Source organism: Dermacentor albipictus, chromosome 1, assembly GCF_038994185.2.
Source record: "Dermacentor albipictus isolate Rhodes 1998 colony chromosome 1, USDA_Dalb.pri_finalv2, whole genome shotgun sequence".
Taxonomy (NCBI): Eukaryota; Metazoa; Arthropoda; class Arachnida; order Ixodida; family Ixodidae; genus Dermacentor; species Dermacentor albipictus.
This window is the reverse complement of record NC_091821.1, coordinates 210,280,884-210,301,396: the sequence shown is the minus strand read 5'-3', so window position 1 is coordinate 210,301,396 and position 20,513 is coordinate 210,280,884. Positions and strand designations below refer to the sequence as shown.

General features: G+C 48.8%; 1 protein-coding gene across 1 annotated transcript in view; it reads left to right on the top strand.

Moving 5' to 3' along the window:
• The first annotated feature begins 6,042 nt into the window (after positions 1–6,042).
• Positions 6,043–20,513, top strand: part of LOC135906634 (hemocyte protein-glutamine gamma-glutamyltransferase-like) — a 59,753-nt gene continuing 45,282 nt past the window's right edge. The window contains exons 1-3 of the mRNA XM_065438120.2: positions 6,043–6,476; positions 10,744–10,923; positions 17,913–18,173. Of these exons, the coding sequence (XP_065294192.1) occupies positions 6,395–6,476; positions 10,744–10,923; positions 17,913–18,173 (523 nt within the window). The 5' untranslated portion in view covers positions 6,043–6,394. The remainder of the gene's footprint in view (positions 6,477–10,743; positions 10,924–17,912; positions 18,174–20,513) is intronic.

Genomic DNA, 20,513 nt, shown 5'->3' with positions numbered 1-20,513 from the left:
CCGGCGAGCGGGCTTCCCTGCAAAGGGGCGACTGCTGAAGTAGCTTGACAGGAAAAGGTTGTTGTTGTTGTTGTTGTTGTTGTTGTTGTTGTTGTTGTTGTTGTTGTTGTTGTTGTTGTTGTTGTTGTTGTTGTTGTTGTTGTTGTTGTTGTTGTTGTTGTTGTTGTTGTTGTTTTAGGCGGTCCGGGGTATGACGCCTGCGAGGAAATGAGGGATGGGCAAAAGATAAGGCAGAATTAAGTCCTGTACACATTATTCACAATGCTTCGTTGAAGAGGGTCACATACAAAGAAGCACAAAGACTTCGACATAACCCCACTGCCGTTGCGATGTGCCGTTGCGATCGGTGTTTGGTATTTCTGGACCACCCTGGGGCATTTTGCGCTGAAACATTCATTAAGCTTCTTATTCGTGGAGCAGCTCAATTTCCTTAATTATATAATGTTAATTGTAAACATTATAAATAGCCCGAACACAACTGCGACCTCTGCAGAAGACATCTCTCGAAAATCCCCCGAAACATTCGCCCATCCATCTATGATTATTGAGTGATCCCGACAGTTATACGATGACGCGGCCGTCATGCTCTTATGGACGATACTCGGTCACTTCGTCTACGACTTCCTGTGGGAATGCCCGAACAGAATCATCCCCCTCCCCTCCTTCTCCCACCGACAACAACGCGACTAAGGTCAATAAACGGCGTTTCCAAAAAAAAAAGAAACGTCGCCAGAAGTGGCGCTACACTTTCGCACCAGAAGGAGGTATGAATTGGCTTATTCATGCTATCACGAAAGCTTTTGCCATCCACAGCGAAAGGCCAAATACAACAGCAAATCAGCACGAGAAAGCAACATTCCTGTCACATCGCCGTAGGACTTCCTGTAATTTAGTCGGTCTCTCTCAATATTTCATCCTGATTAATTCAGTTCGGGCGCGTTGCCTGTGTTCTCTCCCTCAGGCAACATACTACGGCGATCGAAAATACCTGGCAGAATTAGTCTTCGCGGTACTGTAGAAGCTTTCTAGCAATTCCATCGAATATGAGGTACTGGTAACCCACCAACTTCGAACAATATTCAATAATATTTTTATCATCATATGCACCATTTCACTTTTTTCTCTCAACTACTTCGCCGTCCTCCTGTGAAGGCGCTCTTGTTCTGGCTGCCTACATTTTCATCTCTGGAACCTAGATGCTAAACGGAAAGATTGCTCGCCTCTCTGTGTTCTTGCTATTTCGTAGGAAACGGCATGTCCGGGAACTTCATGTCCCACGCTCGCTCAGACTCGTGCGAACCACTCTTTTCGTTCTCATGCATTCGGCGTTTCGAGAACTCCTCTAAACTTGTGCCGTTAGCACTCGATCAAAACAAAGAATGTGCTTTGATCTATAGCGGTCGTGCTTCTGCTTCCACTACTGCGCCGTCCAAGTTGCCAACTTTGAAAGGCCTATGCCCTCAAACATGTGAGGCATTGGAGTTATACCTTTTTCTTTTTATTATTTTTTGGCCCAGCTGTACTCCTGTCGGTAGCCGCAATTCCGATCCGTTTGCGGCTGTCATCGCGCGGTCCTTGTGGTCTTTGCATCTCCGCTTCACTCTTTGTACTTGCACTCAATTTTTTCCGTGGACACTTTGCAAGCTTGTGCCCGACACAAGTATATATTTAACAGCACCACCTAACTGCTTGCGTGAATCCATGTTCCCGGCTTCTTTTGCTTAAATACGTGATTTCAGCCGTTCTTTTCGCACAAGAACTCATCACCCCTTGCCCCCCCCCCACACACACACACCCACAAACTTTCTCTCATCGAGTGGTTCGACGTTGTTTCGCGACAATTAAACCGAACTTCACGGGTACACGCACGCAATTTCCCGTTCTTTAGTTACGAGTTGTAACTAATCAAGATGCCGTGATCCCCACAGCGGGCGCTAACTGACAGATTACACGCACAATTTGTGCTTTAGCTACAAAGAACGAAGCTATCAACCAGTCCGATCCCTACCTGAGTACACCTGCGTGCTTTTATGTTTACATTCATCTCATTCACAATTTCGTTTTGAAGGCTGATATGAAACTGTCGCTCATGTAAAAGGAACGTCTTGAAGTTCACCACCGGGTTTTCCAATAAAGGAGGGATTTTTTTTCTTGAATTTCTTTACGGGGAGACGAAGGTAGCTTTTTTTTATTCACCCATTTAGGCAGTACAAGAATTTATGGAGTTCCAACGTTGTGCATATCACCTGCCATTTCTCGATAGGAATAAGCTGCACGACACGCACAGTCACGCTATTTTCGCAATACAAGCAATTACATTCGCTTAAAAGCGCTGTCATATTTCCCTTTTTTTTTTTACAAACAAAATGAACAAACGCGCGAACTGCAAATAGCAACGCTGGGCCCCTAACGCCGCGACTTTCGATGTATACCCTTAATAAGAATAACCAAACTCTTTATTGCGTTCTTCATAATATTGCGCATAATACAGCTCAACGTAAATCGAAACGCGAAACCTGCGAACGTGAAATGAGGAATTTATTTAGAGCATTTGATGGTTCCACTTCCAGGCAATTTCATTCGTACCCCAACGGATGAAAAGCAGCGTCACACAGCAGTTAATGGGCGCCCACGCTTTATTTATAACTTTTGGTCCGTAAATACGAGCTGTTTTTTTACGACGTGGTATTTATACTACTGGAACTATCGAGCCAAATGCAATCGCCAGCAGCCTAAACTCTGAAGACAAGTGCACAAACACCTTCAGCCACACAAGATTGGCGGCGTCAGCACGCACACAACGCCAAAAATTCGCCCACTCTGGTCTATGGAGTGGCGTGAAATACGCAAGGGCCTGGGTGCCCACTTCCTTTCTCATACGCTGTTAAGCAGAAGAATATATGTCAAATTCCATCTCGTAATTGGACGCAAAGATTGAAATCTTGCTGCATCTGGAGGAAGCAATCTGCGGCCTTGCTTTCAAGATTGAGTACTCGCCGTTGCGGTCGACTGTAGAAGCACTCCATGGGCAGCTTGCGCGAACATTTAATAACGAAAATAATAAAAAAGTTAAGAACGCGTTCTTGCGCGGACTAGGCGTTGTCTATGGAACATTTAGGAACGCGTTCTTAAAATCGTTATTATTTTCGTTAATAAATGTTCGTGCAAGCCGTCCCAGTAGTTTGTTCCTCAACAACAGCATATCCTCAACAGCATATCTACCTAACAAGTACAACGCGATGCTTGCTTTTGCAACAGCGCATCAATCCTGTTTGCATAAATTACAAAGCCTGCATGTGCTTACGGCTTCGATACATGCATAGCCGTCTTACTGACAGTCCAAGTGGCCCGCCAAGCCTGCGACCCTACGCTATATTCAAACCACCGGGTAGATTTTATCGCATGGTGTGGGCGTTAATTGTCGAGCTAAGGACGTCACGGCCGCACGCAAGCAAGCAACAAACCACGCCACAAACCTGCACTGGGCTTAGAACGAGTGCTGGCTGGTCTCGAGCAAACACATGCAGTGGCGGCTGGTGAAGAAAACAGAACGCACACTCTGATCGAAACTGGTGGCGAAAAGTGCGATATGACAAAAGAAAAAGAAACTAAGAAGCGCTTGACCAGAGGATGCTTTCACCATCGTCGCTACTGTCGCAACATGGCCCATTTCGCCGGCATAATAGTTCGTTGTCTAGTCAAAAAGTTGTTAGTGCTGCTAAAATTGTCGTCACTGCAAGAAACTCTGTGATAGTGGAGCCACTTCTTCGGGGCTCTGGCGATAGATCCCTGTACTCCCATTGGCTATTTTAATCCCTTAGACTAATTACTGCAAACAGCACTTGTGAGCCCCCGACTACTCGATTCCTACTCGATTGTGCGAGTCCCCTGAACTCCTGGAAAAATACTGAAAAGCTCGGGCGCAATTTCAAGACACGTGCAGCTTGTGCTCAATAGGAGACGCCCTTGATTAGAACTCCGACGTGCGATACACAGTTCTTTGCAAAGAAAAGCAGACTGTGCCCTTAATGACAATTAATTTACCAAACTGTCCATATCAGCAGAGTCAATCTAGATTCACTGCGGACGCGCAGTATAATTTTATAATGGACCCCACTTTCAAGTTTACAGCTAGAGGCCTCTTTTCTGCTTAAAGGGATCCACTAAAGAAAAGAAAGATTCAGTTCAGGCTGTACGAGTAAAGTGCCCCTTTGCAATACCAAAAAAGGGCACTATTGCTGCGAGAGGGACGCTTGCGACGTCGATAAAAACGCACAACCAAAAGACGGGTGGCGACGCCGCGTCAAAACTCCCGCAGCAGTTTGCCGTGACGTCACTGATGTTAACGAAGTCTGCTCAGACCTAGCAAGCTTTTTTTTGTCAGTAAAAACGGACTAACTTGTAATCTAAATAAGACAAAAGGTGCGACCCCTGAACCAGTTGGCACTGCGTCTCACGGTGGAAAACAGCGCATGTGGAGGAAAACAGTTGCCCGTGCGTCCTTGTTTCTCGCGTGGTTTTCCACTGCGAGCCAAATGAAGCCACACAGCCAAGCCAGAGCGCTTCGGGAAATCTTACTGCGCGACAGTGCTCACATACGAGAAAATACTTCGAAATCCTTAACGTCATACCGACGACTGGTCTTGGGGTTTCGGTGTGAAGCTAAAGAAAAAAAAGCGCGCCTTCAATTTTTCCTACACTATTCAAACTCCTACCACAAAATTAAGGAAAATAGAGCTTTTAAAGAATACTTTATCAGTTTAGACTTATTTACTGTTTCTTTTTTAGCGGTCCCTTTCCGTGGGGGTAACATACCACACTGGTGCGTTGGTGAAATCCGTCGTACGATCAGTTTGAGAGAATTCGTGAAACCGACGAAGTGCGGCGTTTTTTTTCCTTCTACCAGTGAGAGAAGAAAGTGTCCATGGGAGAAACGCAAAGCCCAAAATTACAGGGGACCACGCTTTCGCTCGTTAGCCAATGCATAGTACCGGAAACGAACAACAAGATGAACCAACCGTGTTGCCGCCCGACTGGTGAATGCGCTCGGAAATAAACCCTCAGCCGCGACTTGTTCGCACGCAATAAAGAGCCCACATTCGATGCTGCTTGCTTTCAACAATAGCACGTAACATTCAACAGACCGCCATTAAATGCATAAGACTCATTATTATCCTTCCTTCGTCCGCAGAAGAAACAAACGAGTAACACAAACAGTTTAAAAAGGACAGCGAGAGAGAAATGACGGCGCTAAAGATGCGACCCGTCGGTCGTCGTTATTTATGCGCGCGGGTGCACCACTTGCGAATCGGCGCGGGAGGATGAACAACGTAACACTTTTCCCACAGCGGGGTGGCAAATACCGAGCAGGAGCGTTAATAGCGTTAAATAAAGCGTGTTGTCGCGTTAAATCTTGGGGCGCGTAACATGGTCTCGCCGCTGCACTTTCTGTCTCACTGCGCGAACAGCTGCGCGGAGAAAGCGATGCGCTGTCGCCCGCAGCGCGCGCCTCAATTGGGCAGCGTGCGCGCGCAGATACGGGATGTGTTGCAATCTTGCGGCGCGGCAAAAAAAGAAAGCACTGGCTGTCACTTCGCGGGAAGACATGCGCGCTCCGAACGCGGTGCGCCTCACGCGCCGCCCTTTGTGGAACCGTCAGAGTGATCTACGGCCGCCTCGTCGTCTTCAATCAAGTGACGATTCATCGTCGGCGCGCTGGGGTTCAATAGGCGGCCGAAGAGATTCAATACGGCCAGACATCAATTGAGCGACACCCGCTCGCGAGAAGTAAAAATCGTCCGCAGAAAACAAGGTTTAAAGAAAGGAACTCCTCCGCTCTGCTTCTCGACCTGATATCCTCTGAGAATGACGGTCAAAGAAAAGGGGCCGAAATAAACAAACACCATTTCGATTAACGCAAGCCTGGAGGCACCTGAACCGGCAGCTGCACACCCCCATCTCCGTGGAAACGGGAACCGCCGAAAGCGATGCATCCGCCCTTCCCCGAGCGTATATGCTGGGCAAATATATATTTTGCTGAAACGTCAACGCCTTCTGCGAATCCCGAACGCCAGGCGACACCGAAAAGCGATCGAAGGCGGCCAGATCGTCTCCGGCGCAGCGATCGGAAACACTCGCCGCTCGCGAACCGGCTGGGAATGAGACCTTAACCGCAGCTGAACCTACGCCCGGACCCTCGGCAGTGGCTGTGCGCGTGCGACAGCACGTGGAGCAGAACGCGCATCGTCATCTCTACGACCCAGGCCCTCCATCCCAAGCATCAGCGGAAGGACGTTCCAAGGCCGCCGAGGCCGTGCAGACGATGGCTTCGCGTTAGACATGCTGCAGCACCGTTCTTCCGTTGGTCCCGTGAGTTCACGCGACACGTCCGGTGATGCCCCGTGTGCCCCGACACCTAGCCGCTGCGTTTGCCGGCCCATTCCTCCTCCTGTGGTGGTCGCTTGCAGAGGTTTCGGGTACGTACGGGCACGCGCTGTGCGTGTGCGTCGCTTGAGCGTACGAGTCCCATAGGAGGCCGAGGTATCTCGTATCACGGCTCGGCCTCCACCGAGGCGCGATGCTGATGGTTTTACGCCATGTGCCCAACACACAGTGACTTAGTTGACAGCTGTAGCCAGAGAGTACACTTGTCATGCGACCAGAACCTCCTTTTTCTCTCTGCTGAATTCAGCACTCCGCAGTACCCTGCACGAGTACCACACAGCGCCCTCAGTTTCATAGCCTGCTGCTGTGGCGAGGAGGCGCGACAGCTTCCAAGTGGGCCCACAAAGTAGCGTAAGAACTGATGCGAAATGCGAGCTCTAAGCGAGTAACGCATTTGCTATATGCACTCTCTTACGCTCCACCAGTCATCACATTAGCAAAAAATGCACGCGCTGCAGCTGATCCACAGATAAACCGGCCTGTCCGAACCCTTTAACATTTCGATGTGTTTCCCTTTGACGCGTCCATCTGCATTGCTCCTCTCCTCTGCATTGCTCCTCTGCGGTCCACCTGCGTGTAGTGGATAACCGGAGTACCCCCGTTTGATTACGTTCCCTGCATTTTTCTTGATCTCTTCATTTATTCCCTGTAACCCGGTTTTCTGCTTAAAAGATTTCCCTTCATGGCTCTTATGCGTGCACATTCCTGAGCAGTGTTGTTCGGATAGTGTAATTTTCATATCGCATAGAACATGCATGTTGAATTTTTGAATCCGGCTCCAGATATCGAATAGAACTTAGTTTCCTAACATCAAATAGAAGTATAAGTGAAAGGGTGGAACCTGGCTACATAGTAAATAATGAATGCTAATTCTTTCTAATGCGCAGCACCGCGGTTTACAACTATAACTCAGGCCAACTACAGAGCCTGCAAATGACAACTATGAGAAAGGTCGTCACATCAAGTTCGACAGCCGCAGCGATTACAGAAAGGAATTACACGCGATTAGATGCACGCATAGAGTTAGACTCGTCATAGTATACTCAGGAAGGATTGAAGATGACTGTTGATATTAGTCAGAAAATGATAAGTTCAAAGCACACGCCAGTAATGCAAACATGAAGTCCGCCGAGAAAATATTTCAAATAAATGAGAATAACAGATCTCGACACAACATAAGAATGAAGCGCCTGTCGATGATATAGCGGCGAATTATCCTGAAAAAAAAAATCTGCTTCTCCACATGTTCAGTCATGTGTTGCCATACCTGCACAACAACATTGCCTCCTTCATCAAGATAATATAGTGTAGCTATTGCAGCAATGCCTATGTAACGAGCATTCCTACGATTTCTTCGAAAACAGAAAAGCTGGAGCAAACAACTTTCCACATAGCTTGATCTATTGTCTTTCAATGTTTCTGTGTTGTGAAACGTTTTATGAAGGCGTTACGGGGTTGATTGTCATGTCCCTGTGTCAGAATGCGCGTAGACACAAAACTGGCAAGAGACAAAACTTCCTTGCTGTCCGATTCAGATGAACTCGCTACACGTTATCAGGTCTCTAGTATAGATTAGGGTGCCTGGAAGCTTCATATTCAGCGACGCTGACATCACGACACCCACGGCAGATATTTTGCAAAGGTAGAATAAGCAGTATTACCGAAATAAATTAATACAATCTATCATGTCCACACAATCATTAGGGATGTAAATTATTATTTATCTGGGCCGAACTTAAACCTTTTTCTTGGGAAATGCTGTTTAACCTGGGCGGACCTCCTTCGCTAATAACATGTTCAAAATTTAGATTGGCTGGCGTCCATACTCTTTCGAACAGTAGGAGAATTTTTCCGAATACAGGACCTGGGGCCTATTTCATAAAGCTTTTCTTTCGTAAGTGATCTTTGTCATTGGCCGGTTGCTTTCGCAGATATTAAGTCCAGCGTCAGGATTACGTGGAATTTTCTCTTACGTACAATTCTAGCCCTGAACTTTTTGTGAATACGGACCCTGTTCTTTTAAAGTTCTTGTGGAGAAAACGCCTTTATTCCACCAGCACCTGTGAAGATAGGAGCTGGTGGAATTTCGATGTGCGTTACAGGAGCTTTAAAATAGAAGACAGGGATGCGGGGGCTCTTTAATGAATCCTGGAGAAGCCTGCCCAGCGGCCACACCTAGGGCCAAATTCAGTCTCTCGCTCGTAAGTGCGCCTTGTCATTGGCCAGCTTTCTTCGCTCATATGTCCGGCATCAGGATCGGTTTGCATTTTCTGCAGAAGAGTACGCATTTGGGCTGGTTGGTTCATGATTACGAGCAGTAAAACAGCGCTAAACAACAGGACGAGCAGAGGAACACAGACAGCATCGCTCTTGCGAACAAATTTAGCGTAAGCGCTTCTTGTGAATACTGGCATGCCACTCCAGATGGGAATGATGGGAAATTATACGCACAGTGCACGTCACAGGCACACAGCAGACGCAAAACACACCACAGCACGCAACCTACAGACTAATTAAAGTATGTCATTGAAACCAGTGCCTCTCAGGAAGGCTAAACACGTATTCGTTGCGCGGGACGCACATGCATGCCAGTCTTCTATGTGTATTCACTGTGGATGTTAGGGAGGTTCTTTCTAACGTGAATACGTTGTAGAAGCAGATTAAGTTCGCTATGTCTTCCCGTTACATAGCACGCAAGGCACAGTGGTGATATTGTCCGCTTACTTTAAATAGAGGATAATGTCAGCACTAAATCCACGGCCATTGCTTCTAAAGACTTCGTGTTGATGTGTCTCTGGTATCGATTACTCCTCGTTAGAAGTGGCGAGCAATGCCATACCCTTTCGGCCCTTAATAGCAGCACACAGCATTGTTCTGTAAACTGTTCGGTACCAATTGTTCCTCAGTAAATTGCATGCTTCTTAAATGCAGTCTCCAACTTCTCGTTTCGTTCTTGGGCACCAAGTTAACAGGGATATATTTTCCATTTCTTGTATATATAGTTAGCGTAAATAGGCCTCCATTGACGATGTTTCTTGCCGCATACACAGCCACACTGTAGTTCCATCCCTTGTAAATGTAGTACACATATGCTACCGCCTAGTATCTATAAACAACTTATAAATTATTATGACTTTCTACCCTAGCATCTTGCAATCAGCGAGAGAGAAGAGTGGTTTTGGTACTCAAGGCCACATGAGAACTCCGAGAATTGTAAGGCTTCAGGTTGGCACATTTTTTCGGGAACCCAGGACATCATGCAGTTTGCATATGTCGACCAATGTTTTGTCTACCTTGATAGCTTAGTCTCTGCTAAATCAGCGTGCAAGAAGCTGCTTTTGTGGTATTAATATAAAAAAGCACAGATAAAGCACAAGCGCTAGGATGCAACATTTCAAACACATGTTACCAGTGCCAAAGCTTGGTCGCTGAACTTAGAGGGAAGACGAGGTGGTCTGCATTCAGTGTGCACCGGTTTCAATGGCACGTTTCTTTTTTCTTCGTTCAGCGCAATTGAGTAAGCATTAATGCAACGTGTATCGTGAAAGAGCAAGGCTGCCGTGAGAAGATTTAAGTCCAATAATTTTGCTGCGTTTCACTTCAGAAGCGGCTGGCGCGGACGAGCGCGGTCGCGTGGGCCAGTGCGCCGAGTGCCGATAGCTTTGTGCGCGTTTTGTTCTCACCGCTTAGTTAGCATTGAAGCCAGAGAGCGAGAAGCAGCACGAAGGTCAATTCGCTCGCTACTGCTGCCGCGATACCTCACGCCAGCGTTTTGACAGCTAGTGTCCGCGGTCATCGAATGAGATGTGATCATGCTCGCTTGTGCGCGCTCTACACTATGCTTGTTAATTGAGTTAGTAAGCGAATGTTTACAAGTTTCTACGGCCGATAATGTTAATATCCTTACTTCGTACAGCTGGCTAATAATTTTCTATCACATTCGATGCTTCGCCTTTAGGGCGAAACTCGCACCCTTGAAGAACGTCGCATAAAGGGTAAAGCCAGATTCTTAGGCAGATAGTATTTTTAGGAACTCTACGCTCCCTATAAAAATTTTGTGGATGCATAAATTCCGGGCATCCTAAGGAAAATGCCTAATTAGTAGCGTAAGACTCTAAAATCCACACACGTTCTTAGTGTCTGTGGACAATTAGGGATTCATAAAGAAAGAGCCTGCATGCTTTCGAGATAAACGCTGATAGGCATTTGTCGACCCTCAAAGGGCAGCAAGAACCACGAGATCGGCGACGTATGCCGAGATGTGCGATGGCTCTCAAAATCGTTTCCCTGGCGCTGCAGCTCAAGGCGGGAGTGCTGTCAGCGTCGAGCTCTTCTTGGAGGAGAACGCGGCCGTACACCACACGGAGCCGTTCAAGATTCTCCGCGGCCACGCACCTTCACTCGTGTTGAGACGAGGGTTCGCCTTCAAACTCGGAGTCACAGCTCCCGCATCGAACGTTGCCGTCATCCTTAGCCTAGGTAACCACACGTGCCTCTTTGATATGACTGCTTCCGAAAAGAAGAAAAATCGTGCGTATACTACTATTCGTCTTCAAGACTAGAGTTGGTGAACGTAGAAACTACTCACTTAGCGGGCATATTTTAAAACTCCCTCATTGTAACTTTAGCAAGCCCATATACAAGAACACGTCAATGGAAACGTTCGTTTGTAGTGACGTAAGTTCTGTGGCTGATTCCGGCAGTAAGTTAATGCTCTAAAAGAGATGCGCAGAGAAAGAAGGTAACGGATACATGAGAGGTAGAGAAAGAGAATCAGGAATGAAAAAAAACGTGAGGAGAGGAGCCGTTCAACTTTTAATTGGCTGCACCACTGAAAATGAATGGTAATTTCTGTGTAGCTGAAAGTGCGCCTTGGACAACCCCGGTTTCTTTCATTTTTATGTTACTGATTCAACTGCGCACCAGTGAGGACGCAGGTTCTGTTACATATATGGAGAGAAAGTTATTCGCGTACTCCACGTCGACTTCAGTAACAGATACAGAAAGTGCTTTTGTGAAGTAAATTTGTTTGAACCTATTGTATCGGCACTAATATCAGTAAGCTCATTTATGACTTTTTTTCAGTATATGATGGTTAAAGAGATGTTGGCGCCTTTAATTGGCGCTAGACATAATAATAAACGCCCCAGGCATGAAAAAAAGTGTCACTGAAGATCACACTAAAACTGAAAGGCAACTCGTATAAATAAGTCGAACATTCATCCCTAAAGTGTTGTCACATAATCTTTTTTTCTAGAAAATATACTGCCTTAATTCAAACAAAATATATTAATCACTTTCATCAAATAAGCAGCATCGAATTTTAGCCGCAGTTGTAAGCATCAAATTATTTTCTTCAGGTTCTACATCATTCGTAAATTCTTCGTTCAATCGAATTCTTGAAATATCGAAGCATCCCATTCTGTTATGTATTTATTTCTTTTACTTTTCCGTCTCTTTTACTTGGGACCTTTCTATGTGCAATCCTGTACCATCCAGTACCATCCAGTACGTGCTTATATTGCTACAGATTATTATTTATGATGACGAACAGGCTAGTGGTGAGAAGACGACGACGACATTTGGAGGCTAACCGCCGGCTTCTTGGCCAATCCCCCGTAGTCAGTAAGCGCCACAAATCAGGAACAAGCAAGCAAGCAAGTTAGCGCGGGCTGTTGCCTTTTGGCCAAGGGCAGCGTAGTCATATGTAAATATACTTGTATGTAGCTTCTTGTCTGCGTCTTGCCACGTAAGATATTTGGTGGAGGTGGACGTTCCTTGTCCCCGTCATGGAACTTCGCAGCGGACGGTACGTCGACCCTTCCATCGTGGGTCCCAAGACGACTGCTCAACTCAACCGCATCCGCCACCTGGTGCCACCCCGACGACTTGCATTGCACTCTCTGCTCCCCGAGATCCTGGCGTATAAATATAGCAAAGACGTCGATGACTGGATAAGCCTGTACGAACGCGTCGGCCCAAATAACCGGTGAGACCCTACTGTCATGCTCGCAAACGTAGTATTTTACCTCGGTGGCACACCTCGAACATGGTTTCGGACAAACGAAGATGGCTTCACCATATGGGATACGCTTAAACAAAAGCTATGAGGCTTGTTCGGCAACCCTCACGGTCACCAACTTGCCGCGAAGGCGTTAACCAGCCTCGTGCAGACGTCCACAGAGCCCTACGTCACGTATATTCAAGACGTCTTGGCCCTGTGCCGCAAAGTTGACGCCCACATGACTGAGACAGACAAAGTTTCCCACACTCTCAAAGGCATCGCCAATGATGCCTTCAACTTGCTCGTCTTCAACAACGTGGCGACGGCGGACGCAGTTATCAAAGAGTGCCGCCCCTTGGAACTCGCAAAAAGCCGACGCATCGACCAAAAGTTTGCCCGTCTACCAAATACCGTCGCGACATCTTCCTGTGCCGACGCTCCCCGTCCCAACAACACTGGAAATGTTACCCGGATCGTCCGGCGAGAGACTGAGGCCGCCTATCCGGCTGCCTTCGAATCCAGCTCCTCCGTCACGCCTGCAGTCACGGTTTCCCTGATTCAGGAAGTTGTCCGCCAAGAGATCGCCAACACGGGCCTTCATACCGTCTGCTCGGCCCATCGCCCTGACGCCTGCCCGGGTTCTTCGATACCGCCCTGTCTCGCATCTTATTACCCACCACGCTTCCGCAACCCACCTGAATGGCGCACTACTGACAAGCACATCTATTTTCACTGCCGTCGGGTCAGGCACATTTCACACCACTGTCACAGTCGCTGGAGTTCACCGGCCCAGACCACCTATAATGGCTACTCTCGCCCAAGCGGCTCTTTTCGTCCCTATATACCGTACTCCTGCACCGAACCGCCCCTATTCAAGGTCGCCTTCGCCCAAACGCCGACAATCTCACTTGCCCCAGCCCCGTCGCTCATATTCCCCGACTCCCTACGGACGTTCCCAGCCAGAAAACTAGAAGATGCAGCGTCTCGAGGTATTGTACGCTGCATTGCTCCCTACGCCGCCAAATCCTCTACTGACGCTGCCCACTCATACAAACTTTCTTGAAGTGCAAGTCGGCGGTATTCTTGTGTCTGCTCTTATATATACTGGCGCGCATGTATCTGTTATGAGCGCTGACCTTCGTAACCACCTGAAGAAAATAGACAGCTTTAGTTGGGCGTCCGCAGTCACCCACGTACGCAGCGCGTGAGGTTGTGCGTACGCAGCGAAGCGCGCGCGCACGAAACAGCGATAGTTGGCCTTACGCAAAAGTTGAGAAGGGGATTGCTGACTTTCACGCGCAGGAGCCGGTAGTGTGCTACTCAGCGCCGCCATATGCCATCTTCTGAAATTATCTAGCCAGTATCAGCCACCACGAACTCAAACCACAAGCCGGAGTCATATCTTCGGCAAGAGCCATATCGAAAAATGCGCTCTCGTGGACACGCGAGAAAGGCGAGGACGCCCCGCAAAGCCCACAGAGCCCGCAGCGGACGTAGATTTTGAAAAGCTGCGGGCGCCCGCGAGAGACCATGCGTGCTCCTGCGTACTGCGCATACGCTCTGTTGTCTCTGTGGGTTTCCTACGTATGCAGAGCTGCTGCGGGCGCCCAACTAAAACTGTCTATTATTAGGCAGTTTTAGTGGGGCGTCTGCAGCAGCTCAGTAGCACACTACCGGCTCCTGCGCGGGAAACTCAGTAATCCCCTTCTCAACTTTTGCGTTTCCCAACTATTGCCGTTTCGTGCGGGAGCGCTTCGCTACGTATGGAAAACCTCGCGCACTGCGTACGTGGGTGACTGCGGACGCCCAACTAAAACTGTCTCATAAAACCGGCCACGACACCTGTTATTCGTGTCGCCGACGGCGGAATAGCTCCTGTAAGTGGTATGTGTGCCACCCGTGTCTCCTTCGCCGATCGCTCCACCATGGTTCTCTTCTCTGTCGTCGCTCACTGTGCCCACGACATCATTCTCGGCCTGGACTTCCTCTCCGCGCATTCTGCTCTCACAGACTGTTCAGCCCGTACTCTCCGCCTTGACCTGCTTGTTCTGGATCCCATTGGACCACCCCCCAGCCGCCTCATTTCCGTGACTTCGTTCGCTTGCCACCTTCGGCACTGGCTTACGCTGACTTTGTGTTATCCCCACCAGTGTCCGACGGTCACTACATCACGACTCCCATGTAAGCCGTTCTTTTTACACACTGTATCACATTACCTCATACAGTTTTATCTATTAGGGCGAATTGCGCCTGCCTGCCACTGGTCAATTTTGGCTTGACGATACAAGTGTTGCCACGCGGGTTGTCTCTTACCCAGCTTTGCTAATTCGAGGATCACTCAGTATAGCATCTATTATAGTAGACGACAGTACAACCGACCCTAATGTGCCATCGCAGTATGCAACTTGTACCATCGCTGTCTTACAGAAAATGATTGCACCCGACTTGCCGTCCGGGCACGCTCGTGAGCACTATCGCATTCTCTTTTCACACCGCGACATGTTTTACTTTAACGATCGTGAATAAAGGGAAAATGAGACATCCACCCGTTCGTAGCTATTGCTACAAAGGAAACCCATACTCTCACTGCCGTCGGGTCACGCACATTTCACACCACTGTCACAGTCGCTGGAGTTCACCGGCTCAGACCACCTATAATGGCTACTCTCGCTCAAGCGGCCCTTTTCGTCCCTATATACCGTACGGCCCAATAATGCCGCCACTAAATCTCCTGCACCGAACCGCCCCTATTCAAGGTCGCCTTCGCCCAAACGCCGACAATCTCACTTGCCCCAGCCCCGTCGCTCATATTCCCCGACTCCCTCCTTTGTCCTTTGTCCCAAGCAACAGCTGTTAGACATCACATAAACACGGCGATGCCTCTGCTATTCATCACCGTCCGTATCGAGTGCCGCCGGCTGAGCGTCAAGTCGTTCACGCAAAAGTTCACAAAATGCTTGCCAAGACCTTTATTGAACCGTCGTGTAGTCCATGCGCGTCACCTGTTGCCTTAGTCAAAACGAAAGATGGCTCATGGTACTTGTGCGTTGATTATCGGGACCTTAACAGAGTTGCAAAAAAGGACGTGTATTGCCTTCCTCCCATTGATGACGCCCTTGACTGCCGTCACGGTGCTCACTATTTCTCTTCTATTGACCTTCGCTCCAGCTACTGGCAGATTGCTGTGGACGATCTTGACCGTGAGAAGACCGCCTCTGTAACACCCGACGGTCTTTATCAATCCAAAATGATGCCATTCGGTCTATGCAACGCTCCAGCCACTTTTGAGAGCAAGATGGACTCCCTCTTCAAGGTTTCAAATTGAACACATGCTTCTGCTACTTGGACGACTTTATAGTATTCTCCCCACCCCTCGCGACGCACCTCGAGCACCTCTCGTCAGTCCTGGACGTTTTTCGTCGAGCCGGTCAGCAATTCAAAGCATCGAAGTGCCACTTTGGCCATCACCAGATTACCGTCCTTGGACATCTCGTTGACGCGAACGGAGTGCAACCGGACCCAGGCAAAATCTGTGCTATTCCGTACTTCCCTGTTCCGAACTGCGTCAAGAATGTGCACAGCTTCATTGGCCTTTGCTCGTACTTCCGCCACTTCGTGAAAAATTTCGCGCCCATAACACGACCACTAACCGAGCTTTTGAAGAAAGACGCCCCTTTCAAGTGGGGGACCTAGTGGACGTGTGCATTTCGTCTGCTGCTGAAGTGCTGACTGGCTGTGATGCCTGACTACTGCGGACGCGCAGTGCAGCCCAGCCAGTCAGCACTTCAGCAGCAGACGAAATGGACATGTCCACTAGGTCCATTCTTACAGAATACCCCCCCCCCCTTTTTCCTGATTTTCTTCTGGTCGTGGCCAAATATCTACGACGGAGTGTTCTTTTTGAGCTCCATGACCAACCCACTGCAGGACACCTAGGGGTATCTAGCACGTACGACCGCCTCCGCCGCCGCTTCTATAGTGGTATTATGGCATTGCATTATGTTGCTGCCTGCTATTCCTGCCAGCGTCAAAAAAAAAAACTCATCAGGTGCTACCTGCCGGTCATCTACAGCCGATCACAGTCCCTGCGGAAGCGTTCTTCCGTCTTGGATTAGATCTCCTCGGCCCCTTTCCCACGTCATCTTCTCGGAACAAATGGGTAGCCGTTGCAACGATTACGCCACACGATACGCCATGAGACCAATTATGCCACTGACGACGCAGACATTTTCTTGCATGAGAGCACCTTGCTTCATGGCGCCCCGCGACAGCTGCTTACTGACCGTGCTCGTAACTTTTTGTCGAAAGTTATCGCTAACATTGTGCGTTCCTGTTCCACTCAACACAAGCTGACCACCTCATAGCATCCTCAAACTAATAGACTGACAGAGCTGTTGAACCGTACCCTCACAGATATGTTGTCCGTGTAAGTTTCGCAGAACCACCATGACTGGCACATTGCCCTTCCTTACGTCATATTTGCTTATAATTCGTCTCGTCACGACATCACCGGATTTTCTCCATTTTATCTATTGTATGGTCGCAAACCGACCCTTGCCCCTCGAAACTACACTTCCTCCTGCTGCGACCTCAACAAGCGAGTATGGCCGACAAAACACGCCAGCTTGCCCGTACTTTACTGACGGCCTCGCAAACCAATCAGCAGCGCCTATACAACGCCCGCCACCATGACGCGCAGTTTTCGCCTGGTGCGCTCGTGCTCCTGTGGTCACCCTCTCGTCACATCGGACTTTCAGAGAAGCTCCTTTCCCGATACACGGGGCCCTACCGCGTGCTACGCCAGGTGACCCCAGTGACTTACGAAATTGCTCCCGTCAGTTCTACCTCACACTCTGCTCTGGTATCCAGTGATGCCGTGCACGTCAGTAGGCTCAAGGCCTATACTACACTGCTTCCGAGACCGGCCTTTAGTGGCTCAGGGACGGCGCTTTTGCCGCCGGGGCTTGTGCTACGGACCATTATTTACGATGACGAAGAGGCGAGTGGTGTGGAGACGACGACGACGTTTGGAGGCTAGCGCGGTTTGTTGCCTTTTGGCCAAGTGCAGCGTAGCCATTTGTAAATATACTTGTGTGTAGCTTCTCGTCTGCGTCTTCCCACGTAACAGTATCACTTGTCTGCAAGAAAAAATTAAAAAAGAACAGATATTCCTTACGATACCCTTTTCCTGCTTATCAGTAATTTTTCGTGCCCTCTTAATATAACAGTGTGACTTACCTTACAAACAAGAGCAAGGTGTCACAACCCATCCTCAGTGACACTGTTTTCAGTACTTGGGCTGTCGCAAGTTATAAAGCAGTGAACATGTCACGAAGAAAACGACACTCCAACAAAAAGAATAAGGCGATTTTCCTTTCTGGCTGGAACTCACGCCCACTTCATAGCGAAGCGCACGAGCTCTCACGCCCTCTCCCGTGACAGTGCCACGCGTTGCCTCGCGCAGGTGACAATCCGCAGCCCGGCGACGGCAGCCTGGTGCAGCTTCCGGTGCCCGGGAACCCACAGTCTGTGTCCACGCATCCCGCAGCCGGCCAGGATCAGTGGACGCTGGCCCTTGAGCGTCAGGAGGGCCCGATGCGCCTGATCCGCATCCAGATCCCTATAACGGTCGGCGTAGGCCGCTGGATTCTCACCATCACTGGCGACGGACGGAGCTTTCGAGTCAGGGAGTCCATCTACATTCTATTCAACCCCTGGCACAATGGTGAGCGTGTTTGCCGGTGCACCTCGTCCTAACTCGCACACCTATGCGCGCGAAGACAGGCAACACATGAAAAGACACGCCGAGATCAAATAACGCAAAGGAAGACGATTGGCGAAGTAGGCTTCGCGAAATAAAGGTTACGTTAACCACAGTCGATATGATTTCACCATCATATTGAATAAGAACTTCTAAAGAGCGCGGCAAGAAAAGGGTTGCGAGAAGCAGGTGGCAAGTAGTCGCGGAGTAAAAGTAACCGATCGGAATTCAGCACGCACAGGCGACCTCTGCTTATTCCCTCTGACGCGTGCATTCTGACCGCTCCCGGCTATAAAGCTTTCGATACTTTGACCTGCCGCGGGCAGGTGATGATAGAGAAACCTAATTCATTTGCGTCTCATGGTTCCAAAAGAGATCGCGTTGGCGAACGCTCCTTTCAATCACCCTTTAGTGACCCTCTCCCCCGCTTCCCTTCCCCTCTAACAGCGCAGATGCTGCCACTGGCACGTTTGGGAGGGCACTTCGCTCCGTTCGCGCAGGGCCGGGGATGAGAGGTTCATGTATTCCCCACGAGCATGAGCATACTTGCGGCCAGAATTAGCGCTTTAGAATTGTCCCTATATAGATGTCCCTTTTATGAAGGTAAAAGAAGTTGTCTTTGGCTGAAAAAAAAAATCGTTTCTAACGTACTGAAGTAACACAGGAGTCACGAGAAACGGCGTGGTGGAGGAAGGACACCGGATTATTTCTGACCACCTCGAGTTCTTTAAAGTGCGCCCAGTGCATGCTACTCAAACGTCTTTGCATTACGCGCGGATCAGAATCCGGCCTCCGCGTACGAGGATCGAACCACGGTGCATTAGATCCTTATGACGCATCCAGGCACCCCTTGTTTTAAATACATTTAGCACCAGCCTCATAATGTACGGGGCACGGTTTCTACGTCGATTAGTACAAATTTGTACATTTGCTCATTTATGTATTATTCGTAATCCTTGCATCTCTACATTGGTGACGTTGCCGCCTGAGTGCATGCATAGATACAATAACTGCGACCCGCACGACGAAGAAAACTGCACAAATGCACATCTCCGCACAGTGCCTCTTATTGTGGAGAAGCCAGATTTAAAGGCGTCCGCTACATAGGTCCAGACACTTTCGAGGCGAAAAATTCTCAAACGCAGGCGCAAGCAGCGTAGGAAACTGAGTCCAGGATGTTGCGCACATGGAATGTTCCGTATACGCCCTTTAGGCGCACTTAGTAGAGAAAGAAAAGCCCCGGATGTTTTCGCCATTTTGCAACAGAGGCGTAGGCACAGCGAGGCAGCCCAGTGGCTGTGGCGCTCCGCTGCTGGTCGCGAGCTTGCGGGTTCAATCCCGGTCACGGCGGACGCGTTGTGATGGAGGCGGAATGTGAAAAACGTTCGTGTTCCGTGTACTGTGTGCACCCTAAAGAACTTGCAGGTGGTCAAAATTAATCTGGAGTCTCCCACTACGGCGCGTTTCATCAACAGATCGTGGTTTTTGCAGGTGAAACCTGGCAATTTAATTTAACAGACACCCCTGACTGTCTCGCTCGAGGCAGGCACGTACATTATTTCGCTAACGGAAGGAAGTCTTCGACTCTCCGCAGGTGATCTCCATTCTACGCCCGATCGAGTCCGATGCTGCTTAGTTTCGGTGTCATTCTGCGTGACGGGGCGGGCGGCACAACGGCGTATATAGCGTCACCAACGGCGTTCCGCTTCCTTGTTTCCGTGATATTACAACCGCTGCACCCGATGCTAGCAGCTCCACGCAGTCGCCATGGAAGACAGTCCAGAACCTAAATGCACATCTTCCGGCGCCTGCTCCTCGCCTTGCACGTGCATTTAACGAATGCGGTCGAGACCCACCAGCGGAGCCTAGAAGGAAATCGCTTCTAAGGACGTCGTTGCATCTAAATATATGCGCTTATCTCTACAGAGTTGGCGTGTTTCATAGTTAGGGTATAGCTTGGGGACGATAAAAAAAAGCCTTTAGTGCTGAAGTTCGAGGTTGTACTCGTTCGCTTAAGACACCAAGGATGTTTTTCCTTCTTTTTCTTTTCTTTTTTACTGGTGGAGGCAGAGTGCACGAACACTTTTATGTGTTTAAGATATTTCCAGCGCTTATCTTATCTGTCCTGTCGTCTTTTCTGTTTTCTTCTAATACGTTGTCCGTCTTCTTCCGTATTTTTTTCTTTTCTTTTTTTTAAGCAATGGAAATGTCTAAGTTTCAGCTAACCCAGCATTATGTATTAAGTAACCCTTCTGTCCCATAGATTTATGTCATATTTAGCGAGTATGTCAATGACTGACAAGG